The sequence below is a fragment of the Belonocnema kinseyi genome, chromosome 5 (genome assembly GCF_010883055.1).
Source record: "Belonocnema kinseyi isolate 2016_QV_RU_SX_M_011 chromosome 5, B_treatae_v1, whole genome shotgun sequence".
NCBI classification, from domain to species: domain Eukaryota; kingdom Metazoa; phylum Arthropoda; class Insecta; order Hymenoptera; family Cynipidae; genus Belonocnema; species Belonocnema kinseyi.
Genome location: NC_046661.1, coordinates 145,635,509 through 145,653,411, shown reverse-complemented (window position 1 = coordinate 145,653,411; position 17,903 = coordinate 145,635,509). Strand labels below are relative to the sequence as shown.

Sequence of the window (17,903 nt, the reverse complement as noted above, 5' to 3'; positions counted from 1 at the left end):
AACATTGATAAAAGTTTATTTGTGCATAATTCAACATAAAAAAAAACTGCTATATAAATCAGCTTAGAACCGAAAAATGATTGTAAAAGTTCAATTAGAACGAGAAAATCTTATAATTCTATTCAATTTTATCAATAATAATAATATAAATCAAATCCAACCGACTACGATAAATTTGCTAAATACGTATTTTTATTATTGGTATTAAAAAATGTAAAAACTATTTTCCGGCGCCATTTCGACAAAGGAGCAGCTCCGATTTCGTGCAAAACGTTTTAGAAAGCTTGAAAACTGTAGAAAACAGTGGCGTTCTCCGTTTTGGATGACATTTTTGTTCAACCTAAACTTGCTTCAGGATCACCGTGATAAAGAGCTCATTAAAAAAGCCTTAATCGATTTCAAGAAAACTCTTAATAGAGCATCACTCGGTTTCAAAAGAAAACTCTGAATAGAGCCTCAATCAACTTAAAGAAAACTCTTAGTAGATCCTCACTGGCTGTAAAGAAAACTCTGAATAGAGCCTTACTTGTAAAGAAAACTCTAAATAGAGCCTCACTCAGTTAGAAGAAAACTCGTAATAGAGCCTCGAAGATTATCTAAACGTTTTTGATCTCATTTAGGGATATTACCAAAGTTTAGACTACTTATAGCTATAACATAAACAGTCGCAGCTCGAAGCGCAGGCATAGAAAGAGTCTAAAGCATGATCGAAGAATAATAACTTGAAAGAATATTATGTGAAATATTTCATTCTTTTTAAAGTCCTACCTTAGTTATTCAGACAATATTATCAACAAAATGTCTTTTAACAGATAAAAAACTACATAACTAAACACTTGACAACGAATGTGCAATATTGACTTTCAGAAGATGTTACAAATTTAGATACCTTTTAAATCCTGTTCAGCGTTGCCAACGATCAAGTAAAGAGTCTGAAGCTTTTGTTCAGGAGACTTGAAAAGACGTCAGGATAGAAATAAAATTGATACATTGATTGTTATTATTAATTAATATACATAATTCTGATAGAATTTTATAATATAAAAGCAAAATTAAATAATAAAATTTTTTTTCAGTTGCAAACTTTTTTCAAGGAAACTAAACTTATCAGTAGCAAAAATATTTTGTGGAGAACCAATCTTAATGCCACTAGATCTTCTGATGAATCAGTAGCAACGGCATCGCTGACGTGTTTAATGACGTTGTCAAAGAGTGCTAAACTTTATTGAAATAACTATAACTAGTATTTATTTTTCGGAGGTTCAAGATATACTTCTAATGGTGCGGTAATCAAAACAGAATTCGTTTTCATGCTATATATTTTTATTTATCACATTAATAAAACATCATTGTTTGGTGTTTGATTGTTCTTAAATGTTCGAATACGACATTTTGTTGATTGAAATGGCTTATAGCATGGATGTTGGATCTTCGTTTTTTTGACCTGACAACAAATAGAGACACGCATTATTTTAGTTTCTTTTATGTGGTCGAGATAATAGATTGTATTTTAGTTTTTAAATTACCCACTGGGATAGGAAGATCATGTTATTCCTGGTTAATGATAAACTTGCGCCACGCTTCAGAGGAATATTTTGCATAAGGAAATCCACTGTGTATCGCAATATCACCTTCTAATGGTTCAACTATCTCTGTACGACCTGATCATTTAAGAAGATATATAGTCATTATTCCAAGAAAATAAATGTTCATTTCTTCGCAATTTTTACACAGGACCGTGAACCTTCGAAACCCCTATGCGCTCATTCAACGCTCCGTAATAAGGAAAAAACGGATCCGTGACAATAAGCCCAAACAAAAAAACGCCTGTCCAATAAGAGTCGCGCTCCGTGAAAAATGCCCACGAATCAGAGAGCTACTCGCTTCATCGCGATGGATGTATGTATCAGAAAGCCCCTACTCGCTCTCGGATTCGCGAGCCTTTTTCACGGAGCCCGACTCTCATTGGACGGGCGCTTTGTCGTTTGGGCTTTTTGTTACGAATCCGAAAAACCTCAGCGTTTTAGTTTTCAATTTACCCTGTTCATTAGTCCTAAGAATCTTCTGTTCGTGAGTTTTTCCAAAACGTGCTGATCTACGCCATACTTCATAACCATCGCTAACACGGACTGGGCTTCTTGGTCGATTATTGGTCGGTTCACTTATTTCGTCTATATCTAACACATCATCGTCTGAAGTTTCCTGACGTCTGTAATTAATTTAATGTGACATTACTTTCAGCTTTTCAAATTTTTTTATTAAAAAGACTGCAATTTTATTATTATCGTGTGAATGTTTGTGCAATTCTTAAGCAATTTGACAAAAGACTCAGTATTTTACAATAAAAATGTAAGGTAACGCTGATATAGTTCACCTATTAACGACCATCGTTTTAATCCTCAAGCGTGGTTTGGGATTCCAGCTTTCCGTTTTTCGAGAATTAAGTCGACCAACTTATTCTCGGAAGTTGGAGGGTTCCGATCTCAAGCTTATAACTGTCATCCGATTTCCGCATAAGCTTCAACCGTGTTAGGAGACTCAAATTCTTGCGAACCATAGGCAGCAAATTCTCTCTGTATTTCAGTGGGTGAGAGGAGCGGGCGACCAATGACAGGGCTCGATCCGTCCTCCCCACCGCTGGAATGCGCGCAGGTTTGCTCTGCGTTAAAAGAGCTACGGGAGATTGGCAGGCAGCGAGTCAGTACAGTGATCCCAGATTTGAAACGAGGTGCAATCCAATACTATCATACGTCTATGTCCGTGTGAATAGAGTAGGAGACGATGTACATGACTGGGTTGCGCGCGCAACCCATTTCTCCTCTTCTGAATTTGAAAACTCGAAGGTGCACGATTGCCTGTCGGAACACTTCGGCGGTTCTATTTATATCTCCATCTACTAACTGCTTTTTGAGGTTACGTTATTTCAAGTATAAAATATAAATTGTATAAATATTAATACTATTATATATATAAATGTATACGTACATTATCGATGGAAATATTATAATTATGTTACATAATCATAGTCTTATTTATATCTTGATCCGCATTTGAAAGAAATTAAAGAAGTTGGCAATTTTGTAATTCATCTCGTTTGGATAAAAACTCCATTATTTGGTTGAAAAGTAAATTATTTTGTTGAAAATGTAACTATTTGGTAAATAAAGTCCTATTTTCTATCAAAAGTTCTACTACTTTCTTAAAATGTATTTTTTTTTCTTTGAAGGTTCATCTCTTTTGTTGAAAATACATTTTTGAAACTGAAAATTTTACGAATTTAACTATTTGGTTGACAGCTTAACTCTTCGATTGAAAACTCATATTTTTCGCTTAAAAAATTCAACGTTTTGTAGGTAATTTGTCTTTTTTGTAGATCATTAATTTTCTTGGTTGAAAATTCATCTTATTGGTAGACAATTTAACAACTTTGTTGAAAATTCATTTTTCCTGTTAAAAATGATTGATCTATATCTGAAAATGTAACTATTATATGATTGATTAAAAATTAATCGTATATATTGGTTAAGTTGAGAAATCTTTTTTTAAAATAAAAAACATTAATCTTCTTGGTCGAAAATTCACATTTTCCCTTGAAAATTTGACAATTTTGTGGAAAATTCGTTTTTTTTCTTGTTCAATTCAATTTTTTATCACAGTTTTTATCTGGAATTTGAACTATTCTATTTTTAGTTGAAATTTTATCCTGTACATTGTATTAGTTAAAACACGAATTATTTGATGGAAAATTAATTTGTTTTCGATTATGATTTTTTTTTAATTGAAAGAATTTTTAAATAAGATTTTTTAAATTGAATTTAAGGTATTAAAAATGGAAAAATAATTGATTTTACAAGATGATTCTGAATCATTTAAAAATTAAAGAATTAATAGGTATTAGTTTTTAAAATTATTTCCAATGATGACTGGAAATATTATTTCAGTCTAAAAAATTTTTATTTTTTACCATTCAATTTGAAATTTTTTAATTAAAACAAAAAAATTTCCTTATATATAACCGATATTTGACCGTTAATTTAAAACAATCCATTATTAACAATTATTAAAAACTATAAAAATTTGAACAGAATGGTTCAAAATAGAAAGGCTTTAAGTGTTAAAATTGTAATAAGGTAAATTTTAACTTTGAACACTACAATTTTAATTTAAGGGCATGTGATACTTAGAAAATTATCGATTTTTCCAGTTTTAGGTTCCGACGGCTTTTTTTCTTTAATAATCAATATTTAGTCTTAAAAACTTGGGACATGATCGCGACCATGCTAAAGGACGTCCCCACACACTTTTTTTTGGTTTAATTCAAAAAAGTTTTAATTTAGCAAAATCTGATTAATTTGTATAGCGCTTAGGAATTAGTATCGATTTGACCATTTTTAGGTTCCGACGGCTTTTTTTCTAGAATAATCAATATTTTGTCTTAAAAATTTGGGAAATGATAGCGAACATGCTAACGGACGTCCCCGCACACTTTATTTGTGTTTTTTTTTCAAAAAAATAATTTTTGATATTGCTAACAACGTGTGTATATTTGGAGGTTATGTATGTTGCAATTCTCCTGTGCGTTACTTCCAAAACTACACAATATTTTTGGCCGAAAACTTTGGAGTTGCAAATAAACATAGTAACTAATCGCCCGGAACTAACCATGCTTGCAGGCAATCAGAAAAGTTGATTTCATAAATAATTTCCCAGTGGCGAAAAATTTAACATTATTTTTAAAGTTTCATGCTGTTTCGTACGCCCTCTACGCCGAAAATTTCAAAATTTATTTATCTGCATTACCAGCTAGGCTGTTAAGATAGTTGATTGCACCATAATTATTCTAGAGTGCTTACCGACAAAATTGATACAATAGAGACCTACATTATCGAAATGACAGAGAGCTAAAAATCACCCTAACCACAAAATAATACACATGCATAAAATTTGGTAATTAGTAATTAGTAATTTAAAACTTGAAATTATTTCAAATAATTTGAAACACGATGTAGATTTTGCAGATTCAAAAAAATTAAGCTTTTTAAGAATTGCAAAATATTTAAAAAGGATAACAAAAATGGTTTTTTGCAGTTTTTTTAATGCTAGGAAAAAATCTAATTAACAAAATATATCAATTTTCAACCCAAAAGTTTACTTTGTAAAAAAATTAATTAATTTTCTATCAAATAATTGATGTTTTAACTAATACAACGTACAGGATAAAGTTTCAACCAAAAATGGAATAGTTCAATTTCCAGATAAAAACTATTATAAAAAATTGAATTGAACAAGAAAAAAAACACTAATTTTCAACAAAATTGTTAAATTTTCAAGGGAAAAGGTGAATTTTGTACCAAGAAGATTAATGTTCTATAAAAAAACGATTTTCTAACTTAACCAATATATACGATTAATTTTTAATTATTCCTATAATAGTTACATTTTCAGATAAAGATAAATAATTTTTAACAGAAAAAATTAATATTCAACATAATTGTTAAATTGTCAATCAATCAGATGAATTTTCGACCAAGAAAATTAATGATCTACAAAAAAAGACAAATTTTAAACAAAATACATGAATTTTCAAAGAAATGATTTAATTTTAAAGTCAAACGGACGAATTATCTATAAAAAGTTGAATTTTTTAAGCGAAAAAGAAATGCGTTGCGCGCGCAACCCAGTCTTGCACATCGTCATGCACATCGTCTCCTACTATATTCACACGGACATAGACCTGTGATAGTATTGGACCACGTCTCGTTTCAGATCTGGGATCACTGCTCTGGATCACTGCACTGAGTCAGTATCTTCTCAACCGAGAAGCTTAACACTTCACAGAGGGTTTCGTGTTTCGACTGGCGATCCCCTGTACTTTTGTTTAATAAATCTTATTTCGGATTAAGCTCTTTTATTTCTTTTTAAATTCCGATGTTTTATTTAGTTTTTGCCACCCTTGAATTCAACATTATTTTCCCCCTAACAACCCGGTCGAAATATCGGGTCGGAATTCCTCCACGTAGCAGCCACCGTGTGGAAATCTAGCGGTCCATCCGATCACGGTTTTTCGATAATGCGTGGCGCAATCCCGTGTTCCATTCTCGCTCGTTTCGCCTAGGATTGGCGGTTGACAGCTACCGGGCTGTCGACCGAACGACCGGGGATTAGGGGTCGTTTCGGGAGTTACTACCTTTAGGTAGTGACTTACGAGCGATTCCTCCGAGTCTTCCCTTCGGGTGCGATCCACGAGACCCTCGTTTTCGTCCCTTCGCGCGGACCCTTCGGTCGTCCTCATGTACTGTCTCGCTCGAGATAAATTCGGCGATTACCGGCGTTTGGTCCTGGATTCACCTGTGTAGACTCATCAATGTGGTGATCACAAGTGAACCCTACCACAGACGCCTTGGAATATTTCTCGGTTATTTCCAATTTCTGTTTCCTTTCAATCACAAGATTGAATCCCCATTGATAACGACCCCCGTCGAATTGAATAATATTTATCATTATTTTTCAGGGATGGGGGGGGGCGATGCTAAAAATAATTAGGCACGGAAGTCCAGTCATGGGAAGGGTAAAATTACATTAAAATTAACAGAATATCAGATAGAAAAACTACAAACAGCATAGAAAAAACCAGACCAGACTGTGATTTCAGCGTTTTTGAAACCGATAGTGATTTTTGATCGAAAAACTGGCAGCACATTGCCATAAAGTGGCTGATATAGTGATTTTGTTTATAAATTGTATTATAAATGGTTTATTAATCGATCCCTTTGAAGCATAAACTTTTACATCCATGGAATTTCACAACAGAAATGGAATTCTTGTCTGTGTTAGTTCACGTTAATTCTGTAATTTTGAACTAAAAACAATTAGTCTGTTACATTCAAGTATCTATTGTGTAATCTAATTTTTTGCTGTCAGAATTTGTGTTAACGTACCGGCGTACATAACGCGTTGATATAGGTGAGCGCATTGGTGGCCGGCGAACTCGACGGCTAGCCATTGGACTTGATTCTGCAAAAAGTAACATAGGGTTTTTTATTAACGAATTTTCTGAACAAACATAAAAGTAGCCTGTGGAAATAAAGATATCTTAAATGGAGTGGTAAATATTATTGAGTTGCAAGTGGCTAAGTTCTAAAAAAAGTTACTGTTACGATAAGTTTTTCTGTTTAAATAATCTTCACTTTTACAGTTATATTTACCCAATAAATTAAATAAATCTTATCTTCAAATTGGATAAAAAAACTGCAGCACGTTTATCTGACGAAAGATAAAATTTATCTGAGGAAAATAATTATTTGACGTATGTGATATGTCAAACGGCTGCTGCGTCTAGGTTCACCGAAAAAATTTTTAAATCGTGTCACTTTATTTAACTGATTTTAACCAAAAAAATTCAAAAAATCCAATTTTAGTCCTTTACTTTTGTTAAAGAATCCTTTAGTTTCTGTCGAACCTGATGAAGACTTTGAAATTTGTAAACAAAAAGAATCACTACAAACTAATTAAAGTGCAGCCTACGTATTGTGTAAGTGTAGGTGAATGTTTTTTTGTTTCGTTTAAAATCATTTAAATGATTTGAGACGATTTAAAAAATGAAAACCGCGAGGATTTTCAAATTTACGGAGGAAATTTTTCCGGTAAACCTACACACAGCCGTTTAAGACGTTACATATATCAACTGAATATTTTAAATGAATTTGTTATATCATCAGCAAAATGTTACCTTACCGACAGTAGACAACCCTACAAACTACGAAGGCAGAAAATCCACAATATCGATCAAGTTAAGAATCTTCAATAACAGAAAATGCTTAAAGTCTTAATCAGACTGGATAGAAAGTAATATTTTCAAATTAAAATTATTTCTTAAAAAAAGATCCTACTCCTTCTTCACTTTATTGGGAATCGGATGGATTTTCTGTCTTTATAATTTGGATGGTTGTCTATTGTCGGTAAGGTAACATTTCGCTGATGATACAACAGATTCATTAAAAATAATTACTTGTACCATTAACACCTAGCTAAAAATTAGCGTTATTTTCTTGAATTAAGAGTTCTTCTGATCTCTCTAATAGCATAATTGGAAAAGCACCTGACCAGAAAGCAAAAGTTTTGTGGTTCGATTCCCAATGGAGTGAAGAAGGAGTAGGATCTTTTTTTCAAGAAATAATTTTAATCAAATAAATAGTTGCGTCAGATAAAGTTTATCTTTCGTCAGATAAATTCTCTCTTTCGTCAGATCAGTGCTGCAACGTTTTTAACCAATTTAAAGATCAAATTTATTCCTGAGGTTTACTGTGGAGTATTAACAGTGAAAAAGCAAAAAGGTACGGCTTCGCAAACAAAAATACCTTCACGTGCATTTGAATGGGTTTTGAGGTCTTCTGAATTGTGTATCTATCACTGGAATTCCAGATAGCCGCCCATAGGTTAGAGTGAGTTTTGAATGAGAAATCAATTTTTTAAATCGGCTACGTAATTTTTTTCTCGGACCCATTCAGTAGCGATTATGAATCAGCATTATCCGATAGAGGAACGATAATTCCGATAGAAAATTAATAATTTAAATAAAACAAATATAATTTAAATAGTTAAAATTATTCATTAAAAATAGTTCAATGGCCACCTTTAAGAAAATCCTGGCATACACGTAGTCTATTTTTATTTACAGACTTTATTTTCAGGTATTTTAATTGTTTTTGCTGAACATTTTTTTACATATTTGCATCACACCACATCAGAATGTTAAACATTTATTTGACATTTACCATATATGAATCTTAAATTTACAAAAACTAACACTCACGTTTTATCTTATCGAAATTGCCTTTACCAAAAATGCGGGTATTGAAATTCTAAACATATGGATGTTTGTGATGCAAATAGATATAAGTGAATTGCAGAGTTTGTTTCTAACACGTGGACTCCCTGTAGCCATTAGCATGTACACTGAATAAGTTGAATGTCACTAACGCTTAATTCAGTGTAATTCTTATAATTCCTGTAAGGGTAATCTAATGAAACTACTTTTGCATTAGAATTTATAAATAAATTGTCGTATCAATTATAATATATTACAATATTATTTAATTTGAATTTCTTTAATTTTTTAATTATCATAATTTGTGCTATTGAAACTTATTATCTCATACTTCGCATTCGAAACAATTAATTCTTTAAATTTTAATCTTCATAGTCCACTCAGTTGAACAAAGCCTGAGGTAACCTACAATTGGCAGATTCACGCTTAATGAAAATTGATATGTGCGCATCGTATTTTTACCATTGGGTGTGATCTTTTAATAACTCCATTTCGTATTGAATCTCAACCCATTCATGTGCACATTAACGTATCGCAGAATGCTCATAGGAATTATTACAGGTTAGTCAGTCTCATTCAACTCTATTCACTCAGCATTTTGACGAATGTGGAATGGCAGATTTAAAGCACCGCGCACAGGTGACCGATTAAAAATGTGGCCAACCAATTGCGTTTTTATTCTTTTAATCTACAAATGACAGATACGCAATTCAAACCGACTCGCTTTCTATTGGTTCTTTTTTCCTGTGTTATAAGCGGGTAGGGTAAGGGGGGGCAGCGCCAACAAGTTAACAGTCAATGTTTTTTTTAAAGTTAATAATATGTTGACTTGATCCAGTTTTTTCTCATTTCGAGTTCTACATTATATTATATTATATTATATTTATATAAGTATTAATCACATCAGAAAAACAATGATTTGGTAATTTAATTATTTCTAACATGCTGTATTTCGTCGGTTTTGCCCCTCACCTGAGGGCAAAGCCGTCTGCAGCTTTTTATGAAAATCAAAACATTTAAAGATAAGAAAATATGATGGTTTGCTTGTGTGGTATTTTATGTACTGGAAAAATTACCTTTAAAGATGCCCAACAAGAAGAATAAGTTATTTTGAATAAAAATAGAGACAGCTGTAATATAACCTCTTATTCGTTGACATTTTGCTGGAAACGGAATTTACGCAATGTTTCTACTGTATCAATACAAGACAACTGCATACCGACCGGATTGATAATAATAATATTTAATAGTTTCTTCCATGTAGCCCACAAGATAAGTTGCTGTTCTACATTGCCGATCATTTATCGACGAAACTTGTGACACGTGTTTCACCCATGGACATAGGAAACACGGGACTAGGCAGCATGCCATCCTAACTTTAGCGAGCGGGATTGAATCCACGGGAGGGGGGAGAATTCCATGAGTGGGGAAAGTCGCCATCTTATGATGTGCCATTTGATTATGCGCACGAGAATTTTTGCCAACAAACTTTGCATTAACATATAAACATGTTCACGCTGCCATGTTTGTCGCGGGACATCAAAAGGTGGCGGACCTCCCCCCTCAGTGCATCAACCCCGCATTGGCATACCTAGTCCCTTGTTTCCTATGTCCATGGTTTCACCTAAGCACTTGTCAATATTATTTTCGTCATGCTTGCCCCCCTGGCTAAGCCTCACTTATTTATGAGATATATTATATTTTGGACTTGAATTACGTCTAATTGATATAATTAGATTGTGTGATATTATTTTATCTCTCAAAATATCAAATTTTTATACGGTAAGTATTGTCAATACAGTTGAAAACTTTATATTTCTGTCAGCGAAACTTCCATTCTTTCTTGGTAAAAACTGTTTTCTGTATAATTTTTCTCTTGCAATGTCAATTTTCAAGATTTTAGTAAGTAACGAAATCTCTCTGATGTAATAGATTTATTTGATGCAAAGTAGAACTTAAATTGTTAAATAATAGCCATGCTATAAGGAAAATCACCTTTGCCCCACTGGTTGGCGCTGCCCCCCTTCACCCTAAATAGATGAACACGGCCATTTGGTTCTGTATATTATGTATAACTTACTGACCAGCATAATTTAGAATTATCATCAATGTGAAGAAAAGTGTGCAAATGAAAAACTTCATTTTACCAGAGATAGAAAACTAATGTTAACCGAAATCTTTGATATACAACTGATAATTTGTTGAATTTTTTACTTGTATATGTACTAGTCATTATCTCATTATTAACAAACACTGTCCACATTTAGATCGTTGGATAGAGTTTAGGTGATAAAAGCGTTGCGTAAGAGTATTTGTATTGTTAAAAAATAAAAAAAATATTTAATTTTCTTGAAAAAAATAGAGTCATAAAAAATGACGTAAGATAAGTGAAGGGGGGATACTAACACTTACGAAATCTGCCAAAAAAGGCTACTTGCTTCAAAAGTTCAGCAGAAAACTTTACCTAATTTATGCAAGGCCCTTATTTGAAAAACAGTAATTTGATATGGATTTTGGCATATTTTAATTTGTTGTTTTGAAATCTGAGTTCATGAAAGTTTTACTAATTAAATTAGGAACTAATTGCTTAACTCGTAAACACATTACGTCATTGGTCGAGATAGCGTACTCTATTTGAAAGATTCGCAATACTGACTTATTATTGTATCAATAAAGTTAAAAATGCAGTAAAATTCTAAAATTAATCTAATCGTTTGATTAAAAACGTTATAAATAACTGAAATAATTTTTCTGCCTATAATTCGAATTATAAAATCTTTTAATTTTTTGTTATTAACCTTGTTTTTATCCTTGTAATGTAAGGAAATTATTTCCATTCGAGAAGAAACAACAGACTAATAACAATTAATATATAATGTCGAAACGTGTAAAACTTTTTAAAAATAATTATAATATCCCAGTGGGCATACTTGGCTTAAAGTCATCCTAAAGACGTCTTTTTGTGGACGTCTTTAGGTTTTTACAAAAAGACGTCATGAGGTCGTAATAAAGACGTTCTAATCTAGTCCCATGAAGTATATCTTAAAGATGTTATTAGAACGGCTTAAGGATTTACATTTAGGTGTCGGAGTAGAGTTGAGGCAATAAAAGTGTACCGTAAGAGTATTTGTATTGTCATGAAATAAACCTTATTTAATTTCCTTTAAAAAAAACGATTATAAAAAATTGCGTAAGATCCCTATCTCATCTTAGGGATTAGGATTCGAAACCTTCATGGAGTTTAATTTTTTTAGGATTTTTGGAATCTTCAGAAAACTCGCTTAGAAACATTAAAAAATTTGATACTTGAGATCAAATTATTTAATGTCGATAAAATGGCCGCAATTTTTTAACTTTTCACACTTTTATATTAGTTGAATCAGAAAAATGTGAAATAAGCTCACATTTTCTGGTGGCCGGCATTTTATTTTATTTAAATATATATTTTTAACCAAATAGTTTCATTTTCAACCAAGAATATTTTTTTAATAAAATAAGAAGAATTTTTCACAAGATACATGCATTTTTAACTTGTTAAATATTCAAAACAAAAAGACGAATTTTCTATAGAAGATCGTTGAATTCAACTTTATTCATACTTAATTTGAACAAAATTCTAATCTATTAAAATTTTGAAACCGTTCATATACTTTATTTCGAAGAAAATAAAAAAAGATATGAGTAATGTTTCAAATGATAGAAGAACATTGAGTTGCGGAATCGCTTCTGATAACCAGATAAGAAAAGCGAAGGTTGATTTTTAATGGCCTTATTGAATAAGCTTCGAATAAAAAATAGAGACTTTAGAAAAATTCGTTTCTTTATACTCAGTTATAACAAAAATGTATTAAAATTACCCATGTAGAAATGTTGGCATGACCCAAGCAGGGCTAAGGCTTGGCAAAACTAGGCTTTGGCCAGGTTATCTAGCCTGGGTCGAGCTCAAATGAAGCGCTACATCTGGACAGGACCAAGTTGATCGCCCAGTTTAGCCCAGGCTATTTATTATATAATTTATTATATCATATTTATTATATAATTTAAAGTTTTAAACATCATTAAATCAAATGACAAAGTATTTACCCTTTATAATTCGACGGAAAATTTTTCTCAATTTGAGGTTAGAAGTCACGTGCAATCTCAATGTGAAAATATTATTTATAATAAATAGAAGCCCTTTATTTCAATTTCATCACGTAAGTATAGGGTACTGCCGCTTGCTCGATGCCTCTAGTCTTTCAGAGTGCTTGCTATTTTAGGCAATTTTATCAATTTAATTTCAATGATTGCCACTTTGTAAAACTTAACACTTGAAACTTGAAAGTAATAAGTAAAAGAGAGAATAGTACTATGCCATCTGTCGTCTATTTTAGTAACTTTACACTAGCCGGGCCCAAGCTCGAGCCATTGCAAAATTCAAGCTAGGCCCAGGCTAGGGGCCCCCAGTCTGGCCCAAGTCTGGAACCAGGAAGAAACTTGGTGGTTTCTGTACGCGTAAAGATCCATTTCATTTTCTTTATGATTAATTTACTTGGTTGAAAAAATACAGAAAACTTTTACCTATATTTGAACGGTCATGAAAAGTATTGGGAACCGCTTAGGTCGAATACGCCAACTGGTGATGAAATTTCGAAGTTTTCTAGACGGATTACTTTCTACTAGAGATACCCGGATAAGTCATATATTAAAAAATAATAAGATTTTTCTATTATTTCGCGTAATTCTAGTGTTTTTCGCAATGAATATTGAAAGTGGAATGCTGGCTGTAAGGGTGCCCTTCTAGAAAGGAATGATTGGATCCGATTGCGAGCGATTGAAAATTATATCAAATCGTTCCCAATGGTGTTTCTTAATCGGGTGCGATGTGATTTTCAGGTCGGCCACGGCCATGTCGGTGGCAGCACTTTGATCACGCGGGAATTATTTGAAAACGGTTATTCACTTTTTGTTTTTAAATTACATCTAGATAAAAGAAAACTTTTTGAAGATTTCAAATAATTCGCTCGTACATGGAGAAAAATAGATGTTAGCACAGACTATCTAGTTATTAATAGGTAATATCTTAGCGTTTTAACTTTGGGACAGAATGCTAGATACTGAAGTAGATAATCCGTAGATATTGATAAGAAGATTTTAACTGATAATATTCAGATATTAAAGGGCAGAATCTAAGATATTCAAAAAATATTTTTTAATTGTGCAAAAATTACCTGTAAAGCATGCCATTTTCTATAAAATGCAAAAGAATGTTAATATCGTAGTCCTCTGTTTTTAAAATCCGAATTCTCAAGCATTCACCTTTTTCCATAATTATGCGATTTTGGTGTGGAACAGATAACACACTGTTCAAGGCTAATATGAAAAATGCCTGTAGCTAAATCCTCATTTTCTTTTGAAAATTATAACATATCCAAAAACATTTAATCCATTTTCCACCAAAACTTATAGTGCAATAGATATCCGAAAAACCACAATACACACGATGAAAGCTCAAGATACAGACAAAGCGGGGCTAAAATCTTTTGTCGCCACGCCATACGTCAGCGACCTTGCTCCGATAAAATTTAGCTTTTTTAATATCTTAGATATTAACTGTTAATATCACACATCTTATACTTTCAATATAAACAGACATTACCCTTTAATATTTATCATGTTGAATAGAAGATACTAGATATTATGCCGTAATATCTATATATTATGTTTAAATATCAAAGTTTTTAATAGCTGCTTTTCAATATCTACTTTTCTCCGTGTACAAATTTCGTTCAAATGCGCAGGCGTGCTTACCCAACTGCGAACGATTTAAACGCTTATGCCGATTGAAAATGATTAAAAACGATATACAATTTCTGTCCTGATTAACGCCGATTAAGAACGATTCAACCTTCAATCAATCCCAATTGGATCCAATCATTTTTTTCTAGAAGGGCCATGATGGTAGAATTGTATTGCGTTTTGTGTAATGCGTCAAATCACTAGACATTTCAGCCAATAGCAGTGCTTCTCTAAATAAATAGAAGAATACTATTGGTTGAAATTTCTAGTGAATTGACGCATTACGCAAAATTTAGCGCAAATCTGCTATCATGGGATGCCACCCTAATAGTATGGCCCGACGAGATCTTACCGTCATTCGAAAGTAGCAAGATTAGTATACGAAAAAAACTCCAGAATAGAGCCCCTGGGGGGAAAAAATAAGGGACTGATGGTTGAAGTGAAAATACCTAATGAGACCACTTTAGCCGCCATGTTACTTTTAAAAATTTTCACCAATCAGGTTTGGCGGCCGTCACGGCTTTCTACTTCACAGCTGATTTTCTAAGCTAACCTATCAATGCATAATAACAAGAAATCGAAAATAACAGCGAAATCAAAGATATTAAAAAAGATTAGATTTAGAAATCAGTGAATTGCCTAAAGAAGGTATATTATTCTCTCAGATGTGTTTTGTAGCTGGATGTGATTCTAGGGATGCTAAAAATCCAAACAAAAATTTTATTCGTTTACTGCAAAGCATACAGACGCGTCGGCAATGGGCAGAAGCTACCTAATAGCCAGTGGTGTCAGAACGCAAATATCTCTGGCATACGCAGTAGTAATTCCTGTGCACTTTTAGGTTATGTAACACCATGTTCTAACTTTTTTGTTAATCTTTTGAAATCCCTGGAATCTTTCCCACGCTCTCGAAAATGAATTTGAATCTTCTAAAATGCCCTAAGATATTTTAAATCCTTTAAAATGGCAATAAATGACTGAAATGCATTTAAAATTTCTTAGAATCAGTTAAAATACGTTAACATATTTCAAATCCTTTAAAATGTTTTGAAATACTTTGCAATTCTTTAGGGCCCTTAACAATTTCTTGCAATTATTAATTCTCGCCTAAAATTTGTACATTTTGGACCAGATAAATTTATTGAGTGCCCTCTATTTCCTTGTCAAACCTTGAAACTCAGTATCTGATTGTATGTAGACAATAAATTGTTAAAAGCGTAAAAAGTAAGTGCCGGTAATGGTAGTTATTTGCTTATTTGTTGCAAATTCTTCCTGCCAAAAATGGTTACTAAATTCGACGTCTGCTGTGTATAGAAAAATTTCTATTCTATATCTCGATATCTAATAATAACACAGCCACACAAAAAAAAGTGTGCGGATCTGGTAACAAGACACACGTACTCCTACGGATTTTGGGGCGCTGAATTCAAATTCGGTATCAAAAATCACCCATCACGTCATGGTTGAGCCATATCCTCAAAAAATGACGAAAAACCATGCACTGAGGCAAATAAATTTTAAAATAATGCCAGTGATACAAATTTTTACTTCAAAAACATGTCGACAACTGTGAACGATCAACCCCTGCCTGATATCAACTTATTTAACATAACTTTACCCAACAGAACCTGAATTAACAGAAATTTATTGAACTACACGTAAAGCTCTGAAAGCATATTTTCCCAGTAGCAAATGTGTGCTACATCGAATGGGTCAACTCGAGCCTAACCTAGAAATAAATTTAACCTAGCCTAACCTAACCTAACCTCACGAAACACAACTAAACTTATTGTGTTGTCCCGTTGTGTTTGCGGTATTGTTTCATTTAGCTTCGGCTTAACCTACATAGAGGTTTAACCTATCCTAACATAAAAAAACCTGACCTAACCTAACCGATTACGCTGACAACCCTGTTAGATTTATTTCTAGGCTAGGCTCGAGTTGACCCATTCGATATAACACACATTTGCTACGGGGAAAATATGCTTCCAGAGCTTTACATGTAGTTCAATAAATTTCTGTTAATTCAGGTTATGTGAGGTCAGGTTCTGTTCAAGGTTTCTGAGTGTGCCTTTCGGAGGGTGTTTTAGATTATGGGAATGCGAGTAATATTTTTGTTCTATGAAGCAAGAATAGGTTGTATAATACTTACCAGATTTATACGATTCTATGTAATGCGCCATTTCCATGTGTGTTTTGCACGTTACAACACAACAAGATATGTCTATAATTTAATAAATAATTTTTTTGTTAATTAAACAATTCTGAACGAGTATTATCAGCGAGTTCACTGTGGTATTCTTTTATTACTTGCCCCACATCCTATTCCGGGACTAAGAAAGACATGGCAATAAGAAATTACAAAAAGAAAAACACAAGTTGAATTTTTTATTCTAATTAAAAATTCCCGCCAATACAGATGCGACTTTTATCGACAGTGCTTCTTGCTCGACTCGCGTCGTTGCTACAACACTTCACTCTAATCTTTTAGCAGTTACCGGATTTTTCGATGAACCAGATAGTAAGCACACATACGGCCTCCACGAAACCCCTTTCGGGCTCCAGAAAATGTTTAGAGTGCATTTTTTAAACACCAAAACCGAATTATCGTCGGCCGTTGGTAAATTTTCAGTGTTTCATAGATTTCCTTATTTTTTTGCAGAGCATTTCAGCAGCCTTAATGAAAATTTAAAATCAAAAATCGAATAGTTTAATTATCAGTTAGAAACAATATTTTCTAGTAACAAACATTTTTATCAAACTATTTCAAATTTTAAATAAAAAGTTATGTGAACTTCCAACCAAACAGATTTATTAAAAGAAAAACAAAAATTTTCAACCCAAATTACTCCAGATGATCTAGATTACAACCGGAATGCTCTCGATTACTCCTGATTACAAGTAGATTATTCCAGATTAGTACTGCATTACTCGAGATTAAACCTGGATTACTCTTCATTACTCAATCTGGAAACGAAGTAGATTTCTCCGAATAGAACAATATTACTCTAGATTACAAGTAGTTTGCTCTTGATTACCTCAGATTAGAAATGGGTTACATTGGATTTAAACTACATGATTCCAGATGAATACTAGAATACTCTGAATTACAAGTGAATTACTCGGGATTACAAGTGCATTACTTCAAATTAATTGAATGGTATCGTTGATGTTGGGACTGCGGGACTATATATGGACTATATATGGTACTGTGAGCGGATTCGGGTTAAGTTGTAATTCATGGTAAATTATAATTTCTCTAATAAAGCGCCCAAGTGAAAGAATTGTACAGTATTTT

The 17,903-nt window shown here is 32.7% G+C and overlaps 1 protein-coding gene across 1 annotated transcript; it reads right to left on the bottom strand.

Annotated features, from left to right (window-relative positions):
- Window positions 1-1,373: 1,373 nt before the first annotated feature.
- Window positions 1,374-12,754, bottom strand: LOC117172384. The gene is made up of 5 exons (XM_033360247.1): window positions 12,685-12,754; window positions 6,939-7,014; window positions 2,040-2,209; window positions 1,531-1,661; window positions 1,374-1,444 (listed from the first exon to the last, which is right to left on the bottom strand). Exons 1-4 carry the CDS (start codon window positions 12,686-12,688, stop codon window positions 1,549-1,551), a joined length of 363 nt encoding a protein of 120 aa, XP_033216138.1. The 5' UTR covers window positions 12,689-12,754; the 3' UTR covers window positions 1,374-1,444; window positions 1,531-1,548.
- Between the last annotated feature and the right edge of the window lie 5,149 nt (window positions 12,755-17,903).

Excerpts from the sequence above, each read along its gene's own strand:
- LOC117172384 (XM_033360247.1), bottom strand. Across the intron at positions 2,210-6,938 it reads TCAACGCGTTATGTACGCCG|ACGTCAGGAAACTTCAGACG; the intron begins GTACGTTAACAC and ends AATTAATTACAG. Across the intron at positions 1,662-2,039 it reads TCTTAGGACTAATGAACAGG|GTCGTACAGAGATAGTTGAA; the intron begins GTAAATTGAAAA and ends TTAAATGATCAG.